The 9,220-nt window shown below is 35.2% G+C and overlaps 1 protein-coding gene across 2 annotated transcripts; it reads left to right on the top strand.

Annotated features, from left to right (window-relative positions):
* The first annotated feature begins 1,626 nt into the window (after positions 1–1,626).
* Positions 1,627–8,302, top strand: LOC101268302 (E3 ubiquitin ligase PQT3-like). 2 transcript variants are annotated; one of them, XM_010326707.3, is made up of 13 exons: positions 1,627–1,905; positions 2,350–2,437; positions 2,841–2,901; positions 3,030–3,166; positions 3,443–3,573; positions 3,797–3,952; positions 4,039–4,218; positions 4,717–4,761; positions 4,906–4,943; positions 5,883–5,934; positions 6,031–6,211; positions 6,348–6,479; positions 7,540–8,302. In XM_010326707.3, exons 1-13 carry the CDS (start codon positions 1,737–1,739, stop codon positions 8,069–8,071), a joined length of 1,902 nt encoding a protein of 633 aa, XP_010325009.1. In that variant the 5' UTR covers positions 1,627–1,736; the 3' UTR covers positions 8,072–8,302. The 2 variants fall into 2 exon arrangements, with proteins under 2 accessions (XP_010325009.1, XP_019070966.1); XM_019215421.3 differs by having other exon boundaries at positions 6,013–6,211.
* Positions 8,303–9,220: the final 918 nt, after the last annotated feature.

Below are 9,220 nucleotides of genomic sequence, written 5' to 3'. Positions count from 1 at the left end.
GCAACTAAAAAAACTATAGGAAGTTTAGAAATTGAAAATAGTTATTTTTGGAAAGAAATTGAAAATCTGGAAATTTTGCAAGTAAGTTAAAGTGAGGTTCTAGTCAACTTCAAACGGTCATAACTCCTAGCTCAAGATAATTTAGATGTATTTCCAGATATGGTTCGAAAGCTCTTGGAATAATCTTTGCAACGCCGCCGAGTTTACGAAATTTTGAGTTTGAATGAGTGAGTTATGACCTTTGGAAGTTGAGCGTTTGATTAAGAAAATGTCCAATCCGAAAACTTAAAGGGTAATTTAATTTTTTTCCTTACCCAATTAATTAAAGGAAAAATTGTATATAATAGCAAACTAATAACCTAAATTAAATGGAATAGCTAGGGTTTGAGTTAATTGTGTTTCATAGCAAACATTGGCTAAAATTTGCCAGCGTCTCTCTCTCAAAAATCTCGCTCGCCACTTTCCATTCTCGTTTGCCTCTCTCACTTTATACACAGAAATGTATAATTCTGTTTCTGTTTTGTATAAAGCGAGAGAAAATTGTACATACACATGCAAAAATGTATATCTTCGTGCTATACACTTAATTATACAATTTACAAACATTTTACTTCAAATATTGCAGAGAAAAAGGCCAACGAATTATACAATTGCGAATTATACAATTGCAGTGAAATACAATTTTCTCTAGCTTTATACAACAGAAGTGTATATATTGTGTTTCTGTTTTTGTATAAAGCGAGAAAAACATATATCTTCTTGCTATTCACTTATAATTATGCAATATACATACATTTTTATTCGATTCAACTCTATGCAAAACAAATTATACAATTGCACCAAAATAGGCCAGCGAATTATACAATTTAGGCCAGCGAATTATACAATTGTATATGTATAGCAAATTATACAGTTTTATGTTTGCTATGGAGCGTAATTATGCAAAGTTTGTTATAGCATACAAATATGAATTTTTTGTTTGCTATATATGAAAGTTGCCCATAATTAAATCCATTTTTAGTAAATTAATTAGGGTCAAAACTTAGTTAAAATTGAAATGAAAATATATTTGTAGAACAAATTGAGGAATTGGTAGAGTAAATATAAAAGGGCAAAAGACAACAATCACATATTTTTTAAGGTAAAATTACCATTTGTCCCTTATAAGTTTATAATTACAAAAATCCTTCAAACTGATACAATAATAGGAACGTCAATACATTAATTTGATGCGCGAGATACGTTAATTGTTAAGTAGGATACATTATATTTTATACATGTTACTAATCCGATATACATTATACACATGATACATTAATTTGATGTGTGAAAATAAGAGATGTTGAAAATTTGTAAAAGTAATAGAGAATAATGGTAATAAGAGAGGTGAAATTTCAGTCATTTAAATAATATAATATATATGAATACAAAAACGACACAGTATAAGCGCACATATACTATTTTGGGGTTTAACTCGGAACGGTGTCGTTGAGAGCAGTATGCATTGCATGGATCTGTTTCACCATTTGTCGTACTACTTCAATACACGTAATAAGCATGCCGGTAACACGTGACCCCTCTTCTCTTTTTTCAGGACTGCTATAAAAGGGGCGGATTTGTGTAATCCTTGTTTTCAACTTCCGTTACTCATTTTAGCCCTCTTCCTTCCCTCGAATTGATCGCTCTCCCGGATTTTACAATCGAATGAATTGCTGCTGGTTTGTCTCACAGAAAAAATGTCGATTAGCTTCAAATTCAGAAGCTGTTCAGACTTCGATTCGGTTGATATAGATGGCCGGACCTCTATATCTTTAGGAGAACTAAAGATCAGGATCGCCCGACTGAAAAATCTCAACGTAGGCAGGGATTTCGATCTCATCCTCTCCGATGCCACCTCCGGTAAAGGTCAGTCAATCTCTTTTTTTTTTCTTCTCTTCCATTTTTATGCACACCGGTTGCTTCTGGTGAATTACACATGTGCAAGTGTCTCTGTGGATACACATATATGTTTTTGAACTTCTTTTTATTAATTCACTGTTATATATATCTATGTATAGGTTGTGTATATATGTTCATACTGTTGAATTGTATTTTTTTTATGTGGATTGTTTGATTGAGATGGATAGGTTGATATATATATATCTATATAGAGAGATAGAGATGGACTGATAGAGAAAAACTTTCTTGAAATTTAGTGACGTTATAATTTTTCTAGGCTGATTAGAGTAAAAGATATATCTGCATTTCTATTTATGTGTTTTTATGTGTGTGTGTTTTGTATCTTCCAATCCACTGGGATTTACACAAAGTCTGATTTTTGATCTACATGCCTTGTGTTTGTGGTTGCAGTGTATGATGACGAAAGTATTCAGATTGCGAGTGGGTCAAGTGTAATTATCAGGAGAGTTCCTGCTAAAAAAACTCCTTCAACTATTAAGTGAGTTTTTAATACTTGCAAATGCAAAATCCTTTTGATAACTTTTACTACTATATGTCTTATTAGGTATTAGGTCGATTTAATTCCTTTTATAGCTTAAATTCTCTCATCCTTTGCTGTAAAACTGTGTTGTGAGGTTTTCACTAACTTGGTTGTATTGTATGACATAAATTAGATTGTGAACTGTATAAGAAAATTGATGTTCAATACTAGATGGGCTTTGTATTGTTATCATGGTATTTATTGGTAATTATTTTAGTTGGAGCACTATAGTGTCAGTCATAATTCTTATACTTCGCGGAACAATGTATTTGTTTAGATAATGAGGTGCTTTAATAATGATTTGTCATTTAAGTTTGTTTCTGCATTCTGAAGTCTCTCATATGATTTGACACGGTAACAGGCCAGCAATTGGTACCATGAAGTATTTACGGTTGAAACATGTTGATCGTATGAACCAGGTGGTAAGTGTGGTTACCATTTTTTTCTTTTGCTGCACTCATGGTGTCTGTTACTTTTTTCCCTTTGAGAGTCACTTACAAACCCAAAATTTACGGTGCACAAGTTGTCTAATATACTGCATATGTTACAGGATGCGCAAGTCAATAAATTTCATGACTTTAGGGCTGATTTTTTTCCGCTGGATGAGGGAATATTTCCCAAGAATGATGTAGGATTTGATCAGCAGAACTGCTGGGACTTTGAGAAAGATTACCCCTTAGGTCCAAGGTATATTACTTCTGACTTTCTCTTTAATAATTTGGAGTAAGTTTCTCTCAGATTCAAGGTATATTACTTTCTGACTTTTAGTAACATTACTAAAGATTAGCCACCCCCCTAATCCACCACCAGGAAAATGTATTAGAAAAAATTTAATAGAAGCAGCTTGGAAAACTACTGTTTCACATTTATGCTTCTGTGTACTATATTGCATTATCTATCTTCTATTTTAGTCATTCCTTTTAGCCCATAAGCATGCTGATGTTTGTTGTTTTATGGTTGAAGGGCGATACGCTCCAACTTTCCAGCTTTTCGCAGTAAGGTTTTACCGGACGTACTGAGATGCCCTCTCTGTAGAATCTTCATGAAGGATGCTGTAATGATACCTTGCTGCCAGCTCAGTTTTTGTGAGAAATGTGAGTAGTATATGCATTATTAAGCAGTTTTGTCTGTTCATCCGTGCTTGCTTCCATTATGCATTTGTTTCTTCTGAAATGCATGTGTCATGAGTATTATATTCACTCTTTGCACTTGTTATTACTTACGAAATCTCTTTTTGAGCGTATTGTGTTCTTTGATAATAATGATTTTGAGCATTGAGAATATACTTCTACTTTTTCTGGATGAATGTATCTGCAGGCATTCGTCTGGTTCTTCTAGAAAAGGCGAAGTGCCCAAAATGCTCTTCTAGCAGGTGTAGAGTGGAAGATCTGCTACCAAATTTATCTCTCAGGCGCACAATTCGGCGTTTTCTTGCAACTGATCCAGAAAATGCTTTACGCAGATATGTTCCAGGTGAAAATGATTGCTACATGAGAATTGTGAATCTTGAATAGAGACTGGTAGTGAATGAGGTGTGACTGACCTGTTTCTCGGTGCAGATGGTGAATCTGGCAATCAGGTGAAGGATATGTGTTGTGCTGTAACTGTTGCCCAACAGGAACCGGAGATGCCTCATTCACCCTCAGCTTCTGGAAAAGGATCCAATCAAGTTATGGGAGACCCACCTGTTGGGGAAAAAGCGTTGTCTAGGATAATGCAACAAACAGATGGAGGAAGAGGTCAGTATAATCGTTGGAATTTTCCAAGTATACATGATGACCCAGAATATTTTGAGGCTAAAAGCAAGCCTCTTAATTTTCTTCATTCCCATGATCAAGATTAAAGTATTTCTTCTGCATTTAACCAAAATTAACTTTGGATTACTCAAGATATTTGATTTTCTTATGCAATCGGTATCTTACATAGATTTGAATTTAAATTTGATTGAACCCATAATCTATTCTTTATCAAGTTATGTTCAGTAACTATTTTGCCATATTCTAGATCATTAGATGTTTTAGGTTTTTGTCCTTACCTATTATGTTGTGACAAAAAATGTAAAAATGAACTTAATATCGTTCAAATTGATTTTCTCTCGACTTAAAAAAGCTATATCACTGCTTACTAAAAGGTTGAGATTTGCATTACTTTTTGCACTCCTCATATTTGCTTTGTCTACCGGGTTATTCTTTGTTTATATAGTGGTTTTGCTGTAGTTAATGACTATTTGATTGCAGATTCTTCCATCAAGAAGAATGCAGACCTGTGGTGTGACACAAGAGGTAGGATTTACGGCTTTCACTGGCTCTTTACATGTGCCACTGGCATTATGAATTATTATCATGAACTTATGATATCTTAATTCTGGTTTTTGCTCATTAATAACAGATCTTTTATTACTGACTAGAAATCATGTCTTGATGCAGGTGGGAACATGAATTTTGCACCTGCTGATATTATGGAGGTATGGTACCACTTTTGTCAGCATGCATTGTACCATTTTATGGGTTTTAGGATAACCCTGAGATGCAACCTGTAATCCAGGCTAAATTACCCTTCTGTCAGGGTTATAATATCCAAGCTAAATATCTCTATATGGGTGTAAGCAATGTTTATTATACAAAAGTGAGGATAAGAAAATATGAGAATGAAATGTTCTTTCTTTTATATGTGAATATGCTATTGAAAATTCCTAAATGAGTGTGAATATGCTCTAAATTGTGTCATTTATTGCAATATTTGACTTGATAAATGATGCACCGTTGGTGATTTTGAGAATAGTTGGATGCACATTTATTGCATGGGCTTGACATTTTACAAACATGAACAAATTATTTACTGTGCATGTACATGCATTCAAACATATGATAACTCTAAAGACGCAGGACATTGAGATGCCTTGAAGTGTAAATTATGTGATGAATCATCAGAAACATTTGCAGTAGTACTGAGGCGTTCCTTATCATGTCCATATCTTGGGACTTTGAGATGAACTATACCTTTGTATGTCTGCATTCTTATGAACTTCACCGTAACTGTGTAAGATCTTTTGTTTGGTTTAGAGTAAACATCACACATCTTTCCTCATTTCAGATTTTCACATAATCACATTAATAATTCTCCCTTTAGTTTGTCTTTAAAGAAACCCTCTTTGGCTGGATAACTTCAACTTATGTTTTTTTGCTTAATGAAATTAAAAATAAAAAAGCATTACCTTCTTATCCTGGCTGAGTTGGAGTTAAACAATATTCTGTCTATGTGATCAGTGATAGCAAGATAGATTGCAACAGAAAGATATACGATCATTAATACTGAGTAGGAAAGAAAAATGATAAGTATTTACTTAGTCATGATGTGGTGTTGGGCCTATAGGCATAAACTGACGGTTGTTTTTGGTTCTTAGGACCGTAACTGTTATGTGTATGGTTCCAATCCAAATCCAATGCTTCAAACAGGTAAACCTTTTGTTTGGTTAATTCATATTGTAGGCAGAGCGTTGTGTAATGTTTTTGCTTTGGCTGTGCTTGAAAAAGGAAACCTCATGCTTACAGGAGGATTTCCAGCCTATTCATCACCTTACTGGAATAACAATACGTATTCCACACCACTGCCATTTGCAAATATGTATGGTAATGCTGGAAATGCTTCATTTAATGCTGATATGGTTCCCCCGGCGCCTGCTTATGTTCCTCCTTATATGCCATCTATGCATGCTGGCATGCCTTTACGTGGGTAAGTCAGTTCTTCGTTTTATTAGCCTTTGTAGCTCAATGATTTCTCGATGCGGTTTATCTATAGATGGGCGTCCTTTATCATGTAAAATTCAAAATGATGCAAATGAATTTGCGACCTTGGAAACTTCTCGCAGAGAAATCATGAGAATGGGTGGTATGGCACTTCCAGCTGGAAACAGAGATGATCTCCCATTGAACCAATATGAGTACATGGGTGGCAAGCTTGCTGAAGATAAAAGGATAATTCAGAATGAAATTATGGGAAGGTAATTTTAGCTATATTAATCAATAGTAGAATGCAATCGCCACGGGTTTATTTGTTCTTGCAATATCTAAAACAGGAAATAGTCTTCCAAATCTTAGCGCGCATTGATTGCTTTTGGATGTTAGCTTGACGTAATGCATTATCTGTAGTGGATGTGATGCGGTTTGTCATCTTTAGCTAAATGGTTAAATTAGTCCCTCTGGCCTCTCCTTTTCCATCCTCTCAAATTCTGAATTATCACATTCATAAGTAGTTGCCGATTCATGTTAGCATGCATCCTCCTTTTTCTGAGCACTCAAACTCTGAGTGCAAGAAACAATGGGATCATCTGAACATAGTGCAAGCAACAACGCAATAATCTAACCAAATATATTTTGTGAACGTTTTGTCTCTTAGTACGTTTATGTGTAAATTGTTTTATGCAATTGCGTAGCTCTTAAGTATCTGCCTTGTTTTTGCTGATTATGGCTCCAATTATTGATTTGTATTCTTGTCAGATGCCACACTTTTGAGGTACAGCAGGTTTGACAAAGGGTAAATGTATGATTTTAAAAAATTGCTACTTTTTCCGAAGTCAGGTTTTGATCCTTGACAAACTTGACTCTACATTTGAGTGTTATTGGATATTAAATTCATTGACCTCTGTCCTTTTGTCTAAACCACAATACATTTTTACTCTTGATTGCTTTCCAGCTGAAGTAAAAAGGTGCATTTCTTTTCCTTCAAAGTATATTACAAGGTTCTCCTTACCACATTAATATCTGTCCAAGTATTCTAGTGCTTTCTCTGTGCCACTCAATATTTTTGGCACTACATATTGTATGCTAGATAATTATTCACGCTTTCCTTTGAAGAACTTTGTTATTTCCTTTGTCCTTCCCTGGAATAAGTTGAGAATTTAGAACACAACATCAGTGAGTTTTTTATTTCAGTACTTGTCATTTTTCTTTTGCCTGTATCTTGCCTCCACCTTCTCATCCTTGTATAGTTTTCTTTTAGTTACTTTCTTTTTCATGTATGTCTGATTAAACTATGATTTTAATTAAAACTACCTTGCACAGTGGGCAATATTATCAAGCTGAGTCTAACTTTAAGGAGCATTTCCCAAAGGACGATCGAGTTGCAACAGGGAAGTTCCACAAGAAGAGGGAACCAGGTACAAATTGTTCTGAGGATCACTTTGCTCGCAGAACACACAGAAAGCAGCTCCATGTTGAGAAAAGAAGGGAGAGAAGTCGTCGTTCCTCATCTGCTAATAGAGACAAGGTGACCCGTCACTCTGACAGGTTCAATGATGGCTTTCTTGGTAGTTCTGATAGGCGTAGGAGAGAAATTCATCAACACCATTTTCGGGACTCAAGAAAGCGTCATGAAAGAGACTCTCATCACAAGCATTTCCCAAGTTCTGCACATCCTGTGCATCAGACGGCGCGATCCAAAGAGAGGAGGGGTTTTGGGCATGAGGCAAAGCACTCCAGGCACCATGCAAGACACTTCACTGATGAGGTTCGTGACAACAAGAAATGGAAGAGTAGCAGCTTTTATGAAGATTGCAGAGATGGTTATCATCACAAGCGAAAGAGAGATCATTGAAAGTGATGAATGTGAACTTGTAAATGAAGTTGCACATACATCAGTGTAGGTGAACAATCAGCTTCCTGTTTCCTTTTGAATATGTACCTTGAATCAGCTTGGCATTGTTGTAGTATTGGTATATGGTCTTTTATAACCCAATAGACGATGGAAATATGTAGGTGTCTGCAACTTATAAAATACATAAGTATTTAGGATCATCTAATTTGCAATCTGTTTGCTTTGTTGGTACAGATCTGTAGAATGGTTGGCTTTGTTGATACATATCTGTAGAGTAACCGGCTTTTGGAAAGTACCTCATGACTAACCCTGTTCATTTACGTAACTGTAATCCTCTTCACTTCTTTAATGTGAGGTCTGGCTGCTAGACAGAGATTTTAACCAGAAGCCATCTGGTTACAAATAGTATTTTGGATCATTTTATATGCTGCCCAACCATCGTTTTGGACACAGGTATGGAAGCTGATTTGAGGTATGTTCTCTAACATGGATATAGAATAGGCTTTCTAATGCTTACTGCAATTAAGTCCTATTCACTTAATTTGGAAAGCCTATCACTTCCGTCTAGCAGCCAACTAGGTCGATCAACACATAAAATGATGATTATTAGCAAGATGCTCCTAAAAATAAATTTAAATAGAATGATAACATAAATAATAAAGTTATCTTGCGATATGTTCGTGAGATGTAGCGATGCATAAATGCTTGCAGAACCTTCCATGATTTCACTATTAAGGGCAACCCGGTGCATTTAGTATTTCGGGTTTTATGATTTCATTATATCCAAGGGTAACTTGGGGCACAAAGTATTTAAGGTTCGTAGAACATTTAATGATTTCACTATCAAGGATAATTTGATGCACAAATATCTCAACTTTCCATGTATTTCACTACCCTATAGCGACTCAGTGCACAAAGTACTTCAGATCATTTGTAGAACTTTGCATAATTTCACACTATTCAAGGGCAACTCATGCACAAAATATTTCAGATTCGTAGAACCTTCCATTATTTCACTACCCAAGGCAACTTGGTGCACAAAGAATCTCAGATTTATAGAACCCTGCATAATTTCACTATCCAAGGACAACTCTATGCACATAGTATCTCAAATATGTAGAACCTTTCATGATTTCACTATTCCGAACA

This window comes from Solanum lycopersicum, chromosome 8, assembly GCF_036512215.1.
Source record: "Solanum lycopersicum chromosome 8, SLM_r2.1".
Classification (NCBI taxonomy): Eukaryota; Viridiplantae; Streptophyta; class Magnoliopsida; order Solanales; family Solanaceae; genus Solanum; species Solanum lycopersicum.
Note: the sequence above shows the minus strand (reverse complement) of the source record. Positions and strands in the feature narration are given on the sequence as shown.